The sequence below is a fragment of the Sciurus vulgaris genome (genome assembly GCF_902686455.1).
Source record: "Sciurus vulgaris genome assembly, chromosome: 1".
Lineage (NCBI taxonomy): Eukaryota > Metazoa > Chordata > Mammalia > Rodentia > Sciuridae > Sciurus > Sciurus vulgaris.
The window spans coordinates 40,541,083-40,560,151 of NC_136461.1; the positions used below are offsets into that span (position 1 = coordinate 40,541,083).

Here is a 19,069-nt window from a genome sequence, read left to right on the forward strand (position 1 = left end):
GATATGGGTTTATAAACACATCCCTTGGCAGAGGGTGGTGAGAAGACTGTCAGAACAGTACAAAGGTAAGAGGGGAGACTTAAGTCAGGTTGGAGCAGTGGGAGACCGGCCAGAGGTTTCAGAGTCAGGTACTCCAGCCAAATGGTCAGGGAGATTACAAGATGCCCAGGAGCATCCAGCGGGCTCCTGGTCCCCAGCAGCTGCAGGAGGGGGGAGGGGCCGCGCCGCGCCTCCAGAGTTTCCCTCGGCTCCTGGCGCCGGGGGCGGAGCCAGCGCACGCACGGCGGGGTGACGCAGGGCCCTAGCCGGCCTCGTTCTGGCTGCCGCCGCCGCGCTGAGGCGGAGTAGGATGAGGCCCGCGGCTCCGGCTCCGGCGTCGGCGGGGGCAGCAGCAGCTGAGGCAGCAGCTGAGGCAGCCGTGACGGCCGCGCCCCCACCTCCTGACCTGGATTAGGCCCAGCAGCTCCGTGGCCGCCGCCGCCCCGCGGGGGGGCGGGGTGGGGAAGTTCTTCGTCTCCCCGCCCCCCCCCCCCCAGAGCCGCCTCAAAGGAGGCAACAGCCGCGACCCCAGCGGAGCCCGCGGCCCAGCCTTGAGTCCCCACCCCCGGGGGCTGGCATGAGCGGCCCCTCGGCGGCGCCGGGGGGCGGGGGAGCCGCCGCCTGAGCCCCGGCCTGCCGTCGACCCCACCTCGCCGACGGAGGCTGACCGCGGAGCGTGCGAACGACCCCGTCACTGCTTTCTTCCTCCCCCCCCCCAGATCACACGCCCCAGCCCCGGAAGATGGGGAACTGCCTCAAATCCCCCACCTCGGATGACATCTCCCTGCTTCACGAGTCTCAGTCCGACCGGGCTAGCTTTGGCGAGGGGACAGAGCCGGATCAGGAGCCGCCGCCGCCATATCAGGTAGGGGAGGGTGTGTGTTGTGGGTGGGTGAGAGGAGAGGCAGCGCTGGCGGAGATGGAGGGGGCTTCGGGATGTCTGGCCTTGGCGAGGCCTAGCCTGGGGGGCGTTGACCCCATTAAGGCTGGGTCTTAGGGTGTCTGCTCGCAGTCCTAGAACAGGGATGGTTCTTCACCTCCCCTAAGGCACCGTATGGGGCTGGTACTCTGTCCTTGAGTTCAGGGATCAGAGTATGTGATCATATCCCTTTGGCCAATGTCTGCTGGTTAACATGTGGAGTTTGGGTGTGACATTGTTTTCCTGCCTTTATGTCCGAATCGTATGATTTCCGCGTCGCACCGCCAACTGGATAGGTGGTCACCCCCCATTTATATTTTCATATACGATTCTCCCCACCCCCACCCGTCTTTGTTAATTGGATCTGGTAGGTGTTCATTTCTCCCTCTGCTTGGGAGCCGGATCTCCAAGTGGTGATTTTAGTCACAGCAATATCAAGAATTGTTTATGTGTATATTAATTTTAAGTCGTTCTCTTGCTCCACCCCTGTGACACACCTTTTAAACGAGCCGACTTATTAAAACTTGATTATCTTGAACTTTGAAAACCTTTCATACTGACTGGAAATGCCCTCAGTTACTCGTGGTTCTCCCTTTTTATCAGATTCTCCTGAACAGGTTTCATTGCTCTTTGTACAATAATCACCCCAGATGTGTAGGAATTAATAAGAACTAGAGCTCTTGGCAACTCAAAATAGATATGCAGATGTTATAAACCATGATATAGATTAAAAACCTTTCCTCTGCTTTTTCCATTTTAAATGATACTGAATAAAAACTTTCCAGAAGGGCTTGAATAGTAGTCCTTAATTTTTTCCTGAAGGGAGTTTAGTTTTCTAACTGGGCAGTCTCCTTTGTTGTTTCATGTGGTGACATCATTAGTGTTTTCTTTTCTCATTCCTGTGTAACCCAGTGTCACAGCACACCAGAAAAACCAGATCACATATGCTGGTTTTCTGAATAAAACCCTTCAGTGTTCTTTCATATATACCAATCAGGTCTAGTTAATTGTGGTATGTAGAAGCCTCCATGACTTCTCTTTTCACTTTTTGTATTAACTAGCCTACCAAGTACATCAGGCTGTTCACACATCTGCCTTTGCTCCAGTTGCTCTCTGCTGGGAGCCCTTCCCCCCAAGGTTGGCCAGGTGAACATCTAATCCTCTTTAAGGACTCAGCTCTTATATCTGAAGTCCTGACATTACCCTCCCTCCCACCCTGAATTCCCGGATGAACCCTCTACACTTACATAAGCAGAACCTATAACACTTTAGTGTTATCTGTTTCTTTAGTTTGATATGTCTCTCATCCTTGTTTCTCTTGTCCCCAGTGTAAGCTTTGTGAGGCTAGGAACCCTGTATTTCCAGGTACCCTTTGTTTCATAGGTACTCAGTAACTGGGTTGAATGAAGAATAGAAGCCCTGTTCTCAATGGCTAATCTCTGTGTTTCAAGCAATTTCTGGCACATTAAAACACCTAAATGTTGAATGAATTAGCTTGCGTTCAGTATTATACTTACTGTATTTACATACCTAGGATATGAAACTTGTCAACGGCGTAATCTCTTTACTTCCAAGCAGAATCTGGATGTCTTTCCAAATACCTTTGCATGAAGCAAGTGAACTTTTAAAATTTCAGTTCACTTCCACCTCCCACTCTTGCATATATACTATACAGCAAATGTGCTTAAATTTCATGAGCAAATTTTTTTTTAGAATTATGAAGTTTTATGACAAAATTTATGTTCCATAGCTCCTTTCTAGGCAATTCAATGTCTTTGACTTTGCTCTTTCTCTTGTCCTTTTAATTGTTATATTAAGGATAACTTTAGAACTATATGGGGACCATATTTGCCTTTTCCAAAGTTCTAGATGATGAGGGTTTCTTGTGATCATGAATACTTTTTTGTTATGTGTTTTTTGACAGTGGGAATTTTTTGTGGTTGTCCTTTCCTGAAGTGAATGACCTAGATACTGATGTAAGTTTTGTATGAAAAGAGTTATATTAAAAGATGGATCATAAAAGGAAATATTTAGAAAGAAACAAGATTTTAGGAATACTTATTTTAGATAATTTGAAAAGCACCAATCCATGGTAATTTATAATATTTTCAGTTGACATGAGTAACTTTTTTCAAGAAATAGTAAATAATTAACTACTTTTCTTTCATGGTACTAAGGATTGAATCCACACATGCTAGGCAAGCATTCTACCTCTGAGCTATGTTCCCAGCCCTTATTTCTTTAAAAAACAGGCTCAGCTACAGTAAGACTTTGAACAGGGAATAGCTGATCATAAAGGTAGAGGAATGTGTTTTTTTTTTGTGGTGAGTTATAGTTAAGATGACTTGTGTTTATGTTGTACAACGTACATATACACTAAGAACTTGATAAAGCAAAATTCCAGTTATTTCCTATTAGCAGGATCTGATAGTTTTTTGTTTTGTTTTTAAAATTTCTGCTTAAAAATGAGTCCTGGGCTGAAGGTGTAGTTTAGTAGTAGAGTGGGTACATATTGGTACTTATCATGTGTGATGCCCAGCATTCAATCAGCAGCACCTAACAGAACAATGAAAAATTTAAAAAGTAATCCCTGATCAACATTTATAGGAAGTACATATTTTCCTGTGTGCCTTTAATAGTCTCTCAACTGGTCTTCCTACTCTCACCCTTGCTCTCCTTATAACTTATTCTAAGCACAGTAGCCAGTGATGGTGATAAAACAAATCATGAGATTCAACCTACATGGATTCCTGTTTAATGAAACTTTATTTTTATTTATTTTCTTTTGGTACCAGGGATATTGAACTCAGGGGCACTTGACCACTGAGCCACATCCCCAGCCCTATTTAGAGACAGGGTCTCACTGAGTTGCTTAGTGCCTCCCTAAGTCGCTGAGGCTGGCTTTGAACTCTTGATCCTCCTGTCTCAGCCTCCGAGCTGCTAGGATTACAGGCGTGCGTCACCACACCTGGCTAATGAAACAATTTCTTACAATGTCCCATAAACCCTACACAATTTATTCCCCATCTCCACACATACTTCTCATGACATCTACTACTCTTCCCCAGTTGCTGGCTTCCCTCTAGTTTCACTGGTCTCCTTGTTCTTATAATATTCAGGACCTTTGCTCTGGTTTCTCCTGAGCCTGGAGTACTCTCCAGGTATCACCATGGTTGGTTGACTTCTTTTCCTTCATGCATTTGTTCCTTTGGTGTTTTTTGTTTTTACTATGCTGGGAGAGGTGCTGGGACTGAATCAAGGGTTTCCTGCATACAAGGCAAGTGCTCTACCTTTGAGCTCCATTGCCAGCCCTTTTTATTTTGAGACAGGGTCTTGATAAATTGCTCAGGCTGGCCTTGAACTTGCTATCTTCCTGCTTCAGCCTCTTGACTAGCTGGGGCTTCAAGTATACTCCACCTTCACAGGCTTGAATTTATCATTCTCAAGCATACACTATGTTTATCCATCTTCTGTTGCCAGGAGATTTTTGAAAAATTGATGTTTGCTAAGTAGTGCTTGACACATTAGGCACTAAATAATTTGGTTGAAGGAATATGTGGATTTATTTTAAATAGATGAATATATTATGAAATGGGTGCAAGTTGAATGTTTTAGAGGAAATGCAGTTCCTAGTCAGTCCTAAAAAGTCACATGTCAATAACATGAAATGTAGGAACTGATTTAAAATAATTTGATAAAATAATTTAAAAAAATTAAAAATATTTTTTAGTTGTCAGTGGACCTTTATTTATATGTGGTGCTGAGAATCGAACCCAGTGCCTCATATATGCTAGGCAAGTGTTCTACCACTGAGCTATAACCCCAGCCCAACTTAAGATTTTTTTTAACTTGCATATATATCTAGTTATTTATTTTATGGGAAAGTAACTGAATACTTGTCTTTGAAGTATGGGGGGGGTGACTGAGGAATTTCTTGAATTGGAAGAATTAAAGAAATTTGGCACATCTTTTTATCCAACTTTTTTCTTCCTGAATGGTTAGAAATAATACAGAAGAAATTTAAACATCTAAGGAGGTCTTGGAATGGTAGTAAGAGGGAAGATAAGTCATGAAATGCTGTGGAATGAAGGTTCATCAGGAAGGGGATCAAGTAGGCAACCTGTAACAGCTAGACACCACTGTCACTCAAGAACCCTGTTGTCATGTGCTGGTTTGACAGTAGCATTCTGCTAAAAGAACTTGTTATTGAACAACAAATCACTTTACAGTTTTTCTGAGCATATAAATATTGGCATCCTGATGTTTTATGAGAATTGTGTGTAGACTTTCCCTCAGTTAAGTCAGTTTCCCTGACTTAAGTTTTTTTACTTTTTTTTGAGACAGGATCTCACTTATTTGCCCAGGCTGGCCTTGAACTTGAAAATCCTACTGCCTCAGCCTACTGAGTAGCTGGGATTACAGTTGTGTATCACCATGCCTGGTAAATTTTCATCTTTATTGTGGTGCAAAAACAGTATACACTCAGTAGAAGTTGTACTTTGGATTTTGCATTTTTTTTTCCTGGGCTAGTAATGCATGATTATGATTCTGTCTTCTGATGCTAGGTAGTAGGTGGCAAGCCTCAGCACCTAATCAGCCAGGCAAGCAAGGATAAATAACCAATACTCTGTGGGGTATACTGTGTTAAGTTATAATGTTTGGTAGGTTAGATATATTAAATGCATTTTCTACTTGATATATTTTCAATTTACAGTGGGTTTATTGGGATTAATCCCATTATAAATTGAGGGCAGTTATAGTTTGCAATTTACCAGTCTTTTTTCCCTGACCTATTTACCCTCACTTCCTCCCCCAACACTGGGCATTGAACCCAAGGGTGCTTTACGACTAAGCAATATCTACCAGCTCCCCTGCTCCTTTTTTTTGAGACAGGGTCTCACTAAATTGAGGATGGCTTTGAACTTGCAATCCTCTTGCCTCAGACTCCTGAACCACTAAGATTATAGACATGTACCGTGTCTGACCTTATTTTTGTTTTATTTTGAGACAGTGTCTTACTAAGTTGTCCATTCCAGCCCTGAACTTTCTGTCTTCCTCCCTCAACCTCCTGAGTAGCTGGGATTATATGCATGTGCCACCTCACCTGGCTTACCCTATACTTTTTTATTTTTTATTTTTTATTTTTCAGTGGATCTTTTATTTATATGTGGTGCTGACTATCAAACCAAGGGCCTCACACAAGCCAGGCAGACGCTCTATCACTGAGGCACAACTCCAGCCCCTACCCTATACTCTTTGATAAATACATTTGGAACTTTTTTGTTGTGGTGGTGGTGGTGGTGGTGCTGGGGATTAAACCCAGGACCTTGTGCTTGTGAGGCAAGCACTCTACCAATTGAGCTATATCCCCAGCCCTAATAAATACATTTGGATGTTTAAAGTCAGAAAAGAAAAATAAGCTATTAATAGAGCAGTGAATACAAGAATATCTCTGGTTTTAGAATTAGCTAGACCTCGATTCAAGTTGCTTGGCCAGTTACTTATAAAATAGGAAAAAGGAAGGAGAGTTTATCAGATTATGTCTTCAGGAACTTCCTTCACAAGCAAGAAAATGTAATGCTCTGAATATTTCAAAATATCACTGAATAAAGCTTTCTTCAAGGCACTTTTTTTTGTTGTTGTTAAATAGCTTATTCTGTCATAGAACTCATTGAAAAGTAACTTCCCTCCTTGAAAGTCTTGGGATATAGTATTTATTTTTAAAAGTATTTGGAATTGACATACATGAATGCCTTGTTTTTCTGATAGCTCATGAAGAAGTTAAATTCAGGTAATTGAAGGGTTTTTTTGTTTGTTTTCAATGTATCAGCATTGTGTTTCTTTTTTGTGGAAGTTACCTCTAACTTTAGTCGTATTAAACAAATTATTTAACTTTTTAGAAGTTGTCTTTAGGACTGGGTTGTAGCTCAGTGATACAGAGCTTTCTGAATATGCTTGCGTCCCTGGGTTCAAACTCTAGCACTGCCAGAAAAAATTTCCCCTGTGTGAAGTTTTATCCTTCCCTCTACTTTCTCATTGAGGTACAGATCAACTCCAACTTTGTTAATAAAACCTTCCCTAACCATTTTGTTCTTCTCACCCTTGATTTGTCAAGTACAATTTTGTTTTTTGTTTGTAACATTTATTTTTACATTTACTTTCTTGTTATAATTAACTTGGTCTTAATGAAATTTGTTTTTCCACTTAAATTTCCTTTAAAAAAGAATGATATATTGACTTTTAAAAATTTCTCAGTGGCATGTATGATTACAGGAATGATGTGACTCTACATTGTGTACAACCATAGAAATGAAAAGTTGTACCCTGTTTATGTACAATGAATCAAAATGCAGTCTGTAAAAATAAAAACAATAAATAAATTTCTCAGTGGAATGAGACACCCACTGAATATTTTATGATTGACTAGCTTAGAACTATGCCATAACTGAGAACTTTGTCAGTTCCTACAACAATAACTTAATTGACATTTCCTCATTCTATTTCATGATGCTAGATAAATCTCAGATCACTTGTTTCTTAATCCTTAATGATTCTTTATGACTGACTGCTGAAGATCTCTGTCTAGGCATTCAAAGTTATGTATACCTTTCCAGTTCTTTGTAACCCTGTACTTTATATAACCTATTTACTCCAGTCAAACCCAAACAGTTTGCTGTATGTGCCTTCTCCTTTCCTGACTTCACCTCTGCTCTTTCTCTTAACTCAGTATGCTCTTTAATACTTCCCAGTCTAAACTCTAGTGTTCAGAAGTCCACCTCAAATATCAAGTCCATGAATTCTAACCTGCATCATAAATTTCTTTTTTTGTGGATGGGAATCAAACGCAGGGCCTTCGCCATACCAGGCAAGCACTGATATTACTGAGGTACACCCCAAGCCCTTTTTTATTTTATCTATTTAGGTACTGGGGATTTACCCAGGGTTCTTTTTTCACTGAGCTACAGCCCCACCTCTTTTTATTTTTAACTTTGAGACAGTGTCTCACATTCCTGTAATCATACGTGCCACTGAGAAATTTTTAAAAGTTTAATATATCATTCTTTTTTAAAGGAAATTTAAGTGGAAAAACAAATATCAGTAAGACCAACAGTTAATTAAGGCCTCAGTAAATTGCCTAGGCTGTCCTGGAACTTGCAATCCTCCTGCCTCAGCCTTCTGAGTAGCTGGCATTACAGGGTGTGTCTGAGAAAGGCTTGTAATTTTTCTCATTCTGAATTGGTTTACTTCTTTGTGTACCCTTCTTCAGATTCTTTTCGCTACCAGGGATTGAACCCAGGGGCACTTTACCACTGCGCTACATCCTTAATCCTTTTTATTTTTTATTTTGAGGCAAGGTCTTGGTAAATTGCCCAGACTGGCCTTGAATGTACCATCCTTCTGCCTCAGCTTCCTGAGTTGCTGGGATTATAGGTGTGCGTCACTGTGCCTGGCTACGGTTTTGTTTGTTTGAATTTGGTTTTGTGTCTGTGAAGTTCAGTTTGCTTAGTTGTCTTTTTATACATGAACAAAGTTATTTATTGTATGTGTGACCATTGTCGCAGGGTTTTTGTTGTTTATGTCTGATTTCCCACTGAGTCCTTTAATTAAAATTGCTTAATTGTCATTAAGAATGTATGCACCTTTAAGAGTACTGTGTGTCAACGAATTTAATTCTAGAGCTAATTATAGGGTAACATGAGAAGATGGGGCAGTGAGTTACTTGGTACTTAAGATCTGAGAACTTGATTTTCTTAACAATTTTTAGTTAACAGTAGAAACCTCTAATTGATTTTAGATATTTGTAATTTTTAATATAATACAATTTTTTAAAGATAAACAATCGAGGTATGATGGGATTCTTTTTTGAGGGCTTAATTGATTCTTTAATTTTTGAGGGGGGCCACTGGGGATTTAACCCAGGTGCAGTTTACCACTGAGCAACATTCCAGCACATTTTATTTTGAAGGGTTTTGCTGAGTTATTCTAGCTGGCCTCAGACTTGCAATCCTCCTACCTCAGCCTCCCAAGTTGCTGGGATTATAGGCAAGTGCTACTGTGCCTAACTCAGGGATAATATATTTCTGCTCTATATTCAGTAGTTTATTAAAAGTAGACTAAAATGGAGAGCTATTGTTTAGAGGGTATACAGTTTCAGTTCTAAAAGAGGAAAAACTGTGGAGATGGATGGCGGTGATGATTGTATAACATGAATGTGTTTATTATCATTGAACTATATACTACATGGCTAAGGTGGTAAATTTTAAAAGAAAAATGTGCATTTTAAAACAAAAAGGGGTAAAAATAGACTGTAAAGTCTAGAAGTTCATTCCTTGAGTGACATTTAATATAGCTGAACAAATATTAATAAATAATGAAAAAACAAGTGATAGGAAGGTCAGTAGAATAAGTAGAATAAAGGAGGGAGAAGAGAGGGAGGGAGAAAGGGAAGGGAAAGGAGAAAACTGGGAACTGAAATGGAGTAGATAAAATTCCATGCATGTATGACTTTGTTAAAATGAACCCAACTACATGCATAATTATAATTTTACTCCTCTAATTAAAAAAATAATAAAGAGAGGAAGAATTAGGGATAGCCAAAGTATATGTGTGGTTTTTTTTAAATTTTTTTTTTGTTGTTGTAGATGGACACAATGCCTTTATTTTATTTGTTTTTATGTGGTGCTTGAGGATCGATCCCAGTGCCTCACACATGCTAGGGGGGCGCATTACCACTGAGCCACAACCCCAGCCCCGGAGTGTGTGGTTTTTAAGGGCAGAATATATTACTACATGAATTGAAAAGTAAAATGGTAAGGAATAAATTTTTTCTCTTAGTAAATCTATTAAACATTTATTTTTATAGTCAGTTTGACTGTATGGTATATTGACTTTGAAGTCTGACTTACTGTTAAGAGTTCCTTATTTTGACTAAGAATACTTCAAGTTAAATTGCCATGTATATCTTTTCAATAGCCAATCTGGAGTGTGCTCCCAGGGGCCAGATGAGAATTATCTTGTTTCTAATCCAGAGAGTATATATAAAAGTAACTAAGGGATCTGAAAATGTGGGAATGAAGAAAGCATTCCTTCAAATTTATGTCTAATTAAAATTTTGTGACTACTCATACAAATCCAGGACACCTAATACCTGTGTCTTCTGTCAGACAGCAGGTATATGTTAGTCACCAAAGGGAAGAAGAGAAATGATGAGTCCCTTGCTTTCAAAGAACTGACATTTTAGGTGCACAAAATGTATATATTATATATGTGTGTCTATATATGCATGAAATAATTATTAACCCAGTGTGAAACAGTACTTAAACAATATTAAGTTGTTTGGTATAGACTTTCAAAATTGGGATAAATTTGTGATAGAGCAATGAGTCAGATTTACTTTTTAGGTTTTGAAGCCTTCAAATGAAATTTTACATGAAACCTCAGTGTAAAAAGTGGATTAAAAAATAGAGCTATCCTGATTGAATTATGAACAGGAGAGCTTGGGGTTGAAAGACTAGTAGGTAGGTGGTGGGCTGTTGAGTCCAGAGTTGTATAGTCTTTTGTAGTTAAAGTGCAGTATATATGTGGATATTAACTTAAATGAAAATGTAATTTATATATAGTAAAAAAGTGTATCTTTGCCCCATTGAAGTTTTACAGGTCTATAATCGTAGCAACTCTGAAGGCTAAGGCAGGAAGATTGATTTTAAGTTTCAGGCCAGCCTCAGCAATTTAGTAAGCCCCTGTCTCAGGAAAGCACCCTGGCTCAATTCCCATACCAGGGTTTGGGAGTTGGAATATATATGTTATGTGTGTATTTATATGTATATATATATATTTTATTTTTTTTATTTTTTTGCACTGGTTATTGAGCCCAGGAGTACTTTACCACTGAGCTACTTCCCCAGCACTTTTTAAAAATTTATTGAGACAGGGTCTTCCTAAGTTGCTTAGGGCATCACTGAACTGCTGAGACTAACCTCAACATTTTGATCCTCATTCCTCAGCCTCCTGAGTCACTGGGATTATAGACATACACCACTGTGCCCCACTGTGTATATCTTTAACAGAATAAGTTTTTTTACATTGAACTTAGGCTATTGGCAGTTACGTACCTGTGACATAGCCTAATTTCAGCCCCCCAACAGGCTCACTCATGGCCCTTCCAACAGTCAGTACCCTTTCCCCAAGGTAACCATTATCCTAATTTATCACCCTTCAGTTTCAGACTTTCAGCAAATTAAAAGGAATTCTTCTCAGCTTTGTTTGTGAAATCCATGTTACATAATGGCAGTAATTCATGTTCTTTTACATTTCTGTGCAGTATTCACTTGTATAAATTGACCATGTTTTATTCATCTATTTTACTAATGATGTGTATTTGGTTTTTGGCTCTATAAAGTTGTGCAAATTATACATAAGCACCGATTTTGGGCCTATATACAGGAACAGAATTTTTGGGTAATGGAGATGATATATGTTTAGTTTTCCCCTCATTAGAGAACCCTTCAACAGTAAAAGTTGGCAGAATTGTTAGAATATTCATGTTCTCACCATATATTCTGCAGTTAACATTTACCATATTTGCTCTAACACATATCAGTACACTTCTGTCTCTCAATTCTTTGTATTTTTTGATGCATTTCAAAAAGTTGCCAAATAGTTTTCCAAAGCGGTTTCACATGTTTACTGCTCCTACCAAATATGAGAGACTGACTTCTGGTGTTGTCTTTTAAATTTTTCCCCAGCTTTATTGAGGTATATTTGACAAATAAAATTATATATGTATAGTATACAACAATATTTTGATATCTATACATGTGAAATGATTGCTATAACTAAGCTAATTAACAGATACACAACTTCAGTGATCATTTGCTTTATGTTGAGAACACTTAAGATCTACTCTTGTAGTTATTTTCAGCTACACATAGTACATTATTGTAAACTATAGTCACCATGCTATACCGTAGATCTTCAGTATTGTCTTTTATTTTAGACATTATGATAGATGTAAATGTATGACCTTGTGGTTTTATCTTGCACTTTTCTAGTGAATACTAGGATTGTGAACCTTTTCATATGCTTGACCTTTTGGATATCATGTTTTATTTAGTCTTGCCCAGTTCTTAATTGCATTGTCTATCCAATGAATCTGTAGGAGTTAAAAATACTTTATTTTACTAACAAAAAAACAATACTGGTTTTTCTCCCTATAACATTTAGGAAAAAGGGAATGAAAACCTGAGATTGTGTTACTGCCTTGCACTTATGCTTTGCTCTTAAAGTTATTTCACCATTTTGTGTTTGTTGTTTTTGGTGTGGTGGATTGAACCTAGGACACTTTTCCACTGAGGTACATCACTAGCTTCACACCTCCCCTTTTTTTCAATTATTAAATTTTGAGACAGGATCTCTCAAGTTGCTGAGGCTGGCCTTGAACTTGCTATCCTCCTGCCTCAGCCTTCTGACTGAGTTGCTGGGATTACAGGCTTGTGCCACTGCTCCATGCTCTTTTGCTATTTTTTAAAATTAATTAAATAGTACTGGGTGTGTTGGTGCATGACTGTAATTCCAGTGACTCAGGAGGCTGAGATAGAAGAATCACAAGTTTGAGGCCAGCCTCAGCAACTCAGCAAGGCCCTAAGCAACTTAGTGAGATCCTGTCTGAAAAAATAAAAAGGGCTGGAGTTGTGACTCAGTAGTAAAGCCCGCAGGCTCAATCTCCATTTCCCAGCCCCCTTTTAATTAATTGATATATTTGTTTTTGACAGGTTTGAACCCAAGACCACTTCATCACTGAACTACATTCCCAGTCCTATCTGTGTGTGTGTGTGTGTGTGTGTGTGTGTCTGTGTGTGTGTCTGTGTGTGTGTCTGTGTGTGTGTCTGTGTGTGTGTCTGTGTGTCTGTGTTTTGCTGGAGATCGAACACAGGGCCTTGTAATGCTACCAGAGCCACATCCCCCAACTCCCTTTTTAAATTTTCATTTTGAGACAGGGTCTCTAAGTTGCCCCAGTCAGTCTCCAACTTGTGATATTCCTGCCCCTCAGCCTCTTGATTCACTGGGAACACAGACATATGCTACCACACCTGGCCCTTTTGCTATTTTAAATGATTTTGTGAGTTCTTAATATATCAGACATTTGTTTTAGAATATTTTATAGCATAAATTTTCTTACTGCTGGATCAAAGATGTGAGGAATTTTAAGATATATGATGATATAAATCAGTTGCACAACCTTAAAAATTTAAACCATGGAAACTGTCCACAAAAGTGACAGAGCTAAATCTTTTTTATTCCCTCCCTCTAAACTTCAACACCTGTTGTGTAGGTATATTGGTTAATTCTGTTGATTGAGTTATGGCTTTTCTTTTAAGTCACAGAATGGATCCATTCTAATAAGAGTTGGATATCCCTTCTGAGTTCTTTGGATTAGTTCATTTTTCAAATGAATATTACATCAATATATGTTGACTCTTACTATATACTTTGGGAGTAAGCATATCTCTAGTTTTCATTGTAGTGTCTTTGAATTAGTACTTATTTAATATGTATATATTTATGTACCATTTATATATCATGCAATATATTTATAGCTGAGGCTTACAGAGGCCTAGCAACTTAATTTGCATATGTTTGTTACACTTAATTTTTTTATTTTTTATTTTCACAGACTGAATTTTAATTCATTTTACACAAATGGGGTATAGCTTTTCATTTCTACAGTTGTACACAATGTAGATTCATACCATTCATGTAATCATACATATATATAGGGACCACATTTAATTTTTTAACAATATTATTGAGGTACTTACTGTATAATCCACCAATTTAGAGTGTATAATTCAGTGGGTTTTTGTATAGAGTTATGTAACCATCACCAGTCAATCTTAGGATCACCTCATTGCCACCCCCAATTCCCTACGTATACCTGAAAGCCAGAGGCAACCACCAATTTACTTCTCTATAGATTTGTCTGTCTTGGACATTTCACATAAATCAGCTCCTGACATGTGGTCATTTGTGGCTGGCTCTTTGACTAAGCATAATGTTTTTAAAGTTTGTTTCATAATGTAGTAGGACTTTTGAATGTATGTAAGTGTGTGGTGCTGGGAATGGAACCCAAAGGCCTCGTGTATAATAGGCAAGCCCACTACTACAAATTATTTCACGAGTCCAGGAAATTTTGTTAAATACTCCATTTTGTAGATATGCCACTTTATCATTTCATTGGTTGCTATTTGGGTGATTTCTGTTTTTGGCTATTACAAATGTTGCTGCGAACAGCTGCATTCAAGTATTTTTGCAGTTACATATTTTCATTTCTTCGATTATACACCTGTGGAGTTGCTGTACCCTATAATTCTACACTTAACTGCCAATTGTTTTCTAAAATTCTTGCACCATATACATCTACCACAGCAATGTAGAGGGCTTTGATATCTTCATACTTGTTAAAACTTATTATCTGTCATTTTGGCAAATGGCAGTCAAATGTTACCTTAATTAGCTTCTTTCCCTCCTTTTTTCTTCTGGTGGTGCTTGGGATCAAACCCAGGGCCTCACACGTTAGGCAAACATTCTACCAATGAGCACTGCAGCCCAAGTGATATCTTTTTTGTAGTTGTAAATGGACATCATGCCTTTATTTTATTTGGTGCTGAGGATCGAACCTAGTACCTCAAATGTACTAGGCAAGTAATCTGCCACTGAGCTATCGCCCCAGCCCCCAAGTGATATCTTTTTCATTGTGGTTTTGATTACCTTTTCCCTACAGGCTAATTACATTAAACATTTTCAGGTGCTTATTGGACCTTTGTATATCTCCTTTGAGAAATGTTTAAACTATTCAAGTCTTTTTTTGTATGAGTGTGTGCTTGAGAATTGAATCCAGTGCCTTGTGCATGCCAAGTATGTGCTCAACCTCTGAACTACATCCCCACTCTTTTTTTTTTTTTTTTTTTTTTTTTTTTTTTTTTTTTTTTTTTTTTTTTTGCTCTGGGGATTAAACCCAGGGACACTTAACCACTGAGCTACATCCTCAGTCCTTTTTTGTATTTTTATTTAGAGACAGGGTCTCACTGAATTGCTTAGGCCCTCGCTAAGTTGCTGAGGCTGTCTTTGAATTTGCAATCCTGACTTAACCTTTGGAACTGCTGGGATTACAGGCCTGTGCCACCCACACCCTGCTATCCCCACTCTTTTTTAAGAAGTGTTCTTAACTATGTTTCTAAGGTTGTCTATAACTCTTGGGCTCAAGAAGTTCTGCCTCAGCCTCTGGAGTAGTAACACCACAGGTGTGTTCCACCATGCCCGTCTCTTTTTACCCATATTAAAGATCTGGAGGTGGGGGCATAGCTCAGTGGTAGAATGCTTGCTTAGCATGCACCAAGTCTTGGGTTCAATCCTCAGTGGAGGTGGGGGTGGGGATGGGGAGGTAACCTGCTTAAACATTTGTGTGAAGGTTTTGTTTTTGTTTTTATTGTTAATTTTATTTTTTAATATATATATATACATATATATGTATATACACACAGACTGCATTTTAATTCATCATACACAAATGGGGTACAATTTTTTCTGTGGTTGTACACAATGTAGATTCACACCATTCATGTACTTATACATATACATACGGTAATACCATCTGTTTCATTCTACTCTCTTCCCTTCTCCCACCTCATTTTCCTCTACGCCATCCAAAGTTCCTTCATTCTTCTCCCTCCACCACCACCCCCCCTCATTATGTATCATCATTCACTTATCAGAGAAAACATTCGGCCTTTGGTTTTTTCAGCTTGGCCTATTTCTCTTAGCATGGTATTTGTGTGAAGGTTTTTGGTTGGAAACTAATTGTGGTCCAAAGTGGCTGTACTGTTTTATATTACCACCAGCAGTATGAGTTCCTATTCTTCCCCATCTTTCCAGTGTTTTGGATTTTTACCATATGGTGGAGTTTTTTGGTTGGTTTTGTTTTGTTTGTGGTTCTCAGAATTTTTCATCCCCCACCTTCCAAGTGGGACAGTCAGAAAGGGCTGAATTTTGGTAGTTCCCTTTTCCAAGGTACCTTAAGTTCTGACAAAAGTGTTTCTTCCTTAGGTTTTTTTTTTTTTTTTTTTTTTTTTTTTTTTTTTAAGAAAAGAATGCCCTGGGTACTTATAGTCCACTACTTGAGAGACTGAGGCAGGAGGATTGCTTAAGTCTGGGAGTTTGAGGTAAATGTGGGCAACATAGCAAGACCCCCATCTTTAAAAAACAGAATGCTTTCACATATTTCAAAATCATTCCTTTTTTACTTACTGGAGTCATGAGATTTTTTTCACTGCAAGGAACTGTAGAGGTCTTGGAGGTAAAATTCACAAAAGTACAATTGTTCCCCAAAGACTTGAATTCAAACAATTCATCAAACACAATTCAGTTTTCATACCTTGGTACTAAGTCTCTGGAGTTTCTGGTCCAGTAAGTGTGATTCCATATATTCACCCATCTCTCTAATTGTAGAAGCAAATGTTCATCATGTGATCTCACTATTTTTTGTACTAGGGATTGAGCCCAAGGGCACTTAACTACTGGGCCACATCCTCAGTCCTGTGTGTGTGTGTGTGTGTGTGTGTGTGTGTACAGGGGTTGGGGGGGGGGGGTTGGAGGGTGAACAGCATCTTACTGGGTTGCTTACAGCCTTGCTGAGTTGCTGAGGCTGGCTTCCAATCTGAGATCCTCCTTTTTCAGCCTCCTGGGCCTCTGGAATTATAAGCATGTGCCACCACATCCAGTATGACCTCACTTTTGACAGATTAAGACTTGTTGATTCATCAACTTGTTTAGCTTTTTGTCAGACAACATTCCTAAATTCGTTAAATGCCATCTGGAAACCAGGAATTCTTAAATTTTCATAATCTGAATGTGAATAGGTCCACTTTATCTTAAAGATGAAGAAATAGGCTTAGCAGTAGAGCAGGTCAGCTGGTAGAATTGAGGTTAGACAGTAGTGATAGCTATAGTTTGACAGAAGGGTAGTAGTAAAATGGAAATAGGATAGATTTGGCTCAAACTCTGGAGTTTGTTTCCAGTAGAGTGAGTGCAGCAGAGGAAAAGGACATTGGAATTAAGTTATTTTTAATGATACTCAAAGTAATGAGACTCCTTTAATCACATGCTGTAGTCTTAGAGTTCTGAAAAAGCAGAAATGATGGGACTGAGGTTGTATTGCAGTGGTTAGAGTGCTTGCCTAGCACTTCGGAGGCACTGGGTTCAGTCTTCAGCACCTCATAAAAATAAAGATACTGTGTCCATCTACAACTAAAAATATTCTTTTAAAAAAGCAGAAATGATATTATTGACAATAACCAGTAAACTATAGTGGAAAGATTTGTGGATTTAGATTTTTATGGTGTGCCACTACTTGCAAGGATGTATTAGGTACTATGAATTGAGTATAAATTTTGTAAATTGGCTGAGGCCAATTAATAATGTTATCTTTTTGTGAATTAGTTTTTGATATATTCTGTAATGTTAAATTTATACTTTATCTAATTGTTTTGATATTTTGCAAATTTGTTTTCCAGTTCATTGCTGATACTTAAAAATACTCTGCAGCCTTTCTAAACTCCTTGTAGGAGGTTTTGAATAGTTCTTAGGATTTTCTAAATGGACTCATGTCTAGCTAACTTGTGTTTTTAGGGTGCATTTTAGAAATGTAGTAAGATTCAATTTCAGATTTTGATTCTAAGACTGTCAGCTAGGACTTCCTTCAAATTTTCACCTTTTTTTCCTCACTCCATCCTCCAGAAATCACAGAAACTTGTTTTCTGAGCAGGTTTTCATGTTTAGTGATTCAGTATTATTATTGGAAAGAAATTTATTATACTCTGGAGGTAATTATGTGTAGGACAGTTTGAATTAATGGAAGTCTATTCTGCTTTTTGAATTCTTGCACCTGCTTTTTATTTTTCTTACTATCAGTATTTATCTGCTATTAATGTGTCTGCCTTTGCATCACCTCTTTTTTTTTGATACCAGAGATTTGACCCAGGGGTGCCTTACCACTGAGCCAATCCCTAGCCGTTTTTATGTTTTTGTTTTATTTTGAGACAGGGTCTTGTTAGGTTGCATAGGGCCTTGCTTAGTTTCTGAGGCTGGCTTTGAACTCCCAATTCTCCTGGCTTAACCTCCTGAGTTGCTAAGTTCACCACCTCTTACTTCACATTGCATTTTGAAAAATCAGATAATCAAGCTTATCATATTTCCTAGCAACTGCTGATAGCTCCCAGAGGCAATGACTGTAAGTAAAGTAACATTCTCATTTGTGAATAAATATTTTGGGGTTGATAACATGAGCATCTTATATTTTAAGCTAAAAAGTAAATTTTAGGTGCAAATTTGCTTAAGTCAGTGTTGCCAAGAAATTCACATGCATGTGAGAATGGAGAATAGACCCTTCAGTATTGAGATGTGCTTGTCAATGTTTCCTTACCTCTTCCACTATATTTCATTATCTGGAATTTTTTTTCCCTTCCCTAGATTTTGTTTCTCAAGACTTATCCTTTAAAATGTGATTTAAATAACTCCCTTAAAGAACTCTCTAAGTTCTTAACTCAATGTATTCTTTAGATTGAGGAGTACTAAAATCAGTCTACAGATCCTTGTAGGATCAGAGATAGAACTGCATTCAGCATAACAGATCTTGTTAGCAATCTCATGTATTTTACTTTATTCATTCAAAAACCTTGTATAAGAAGGAGTCCTTAACTTTCATCAGAGTGCCAAAGATTTCCATAGTACAGAAAAGGTTAAGAAGTCCCTGAGGAGCAGTTTCTGCTTTGCAGGTCATGAGCTAATTTTATCACTGTTGCTAGAAGCCTCAAAGTCTTTGGAGTTTGAGCCATAGAGTTTTAATACGTATGTGGTATTAGGGATTCAGTTGAATTTTGCTGTTGCAACACTATTAAATTAGTTAAATACTGTTGCAGCACCATTAGCTATGTATAAAGATAAGTAGTATGAAATGGGACCATTTTTAAATTGCTTTCTGAAACCTGATGAGAAAATGAGCTCAAAGGTTCAAAAATTGTGGGGGTTTTTTATGTGTGTGTGTGTGTGTCTGTGTAT

General features: G+C 38.4%; 1 protein-coding gene across 1 annotated transcript in view; it reads left to right on the forward strand.

Moving 5' to 3' along the window:
• Window positions 1–288: 288 nt before the first annotated feature.
• The window catches only part of RNF11 (ring finger protein 11), a 36,501-nt gene continuing 17,720 nt past the window's right edge, over window positions 289–19,069 (forward strand). Inside the window, exon 1 of the mRNA XM_079155064.1 lies at window positions 289–904. Within this exon, the coding sequence (XP_079011190.1) occupies window positions 782–904 (123 nt within the window). The 5' untranslated portion in view covers window positions 289–781. The remainder of the gene's footprint in view (window positions 905–19,069) is intronic.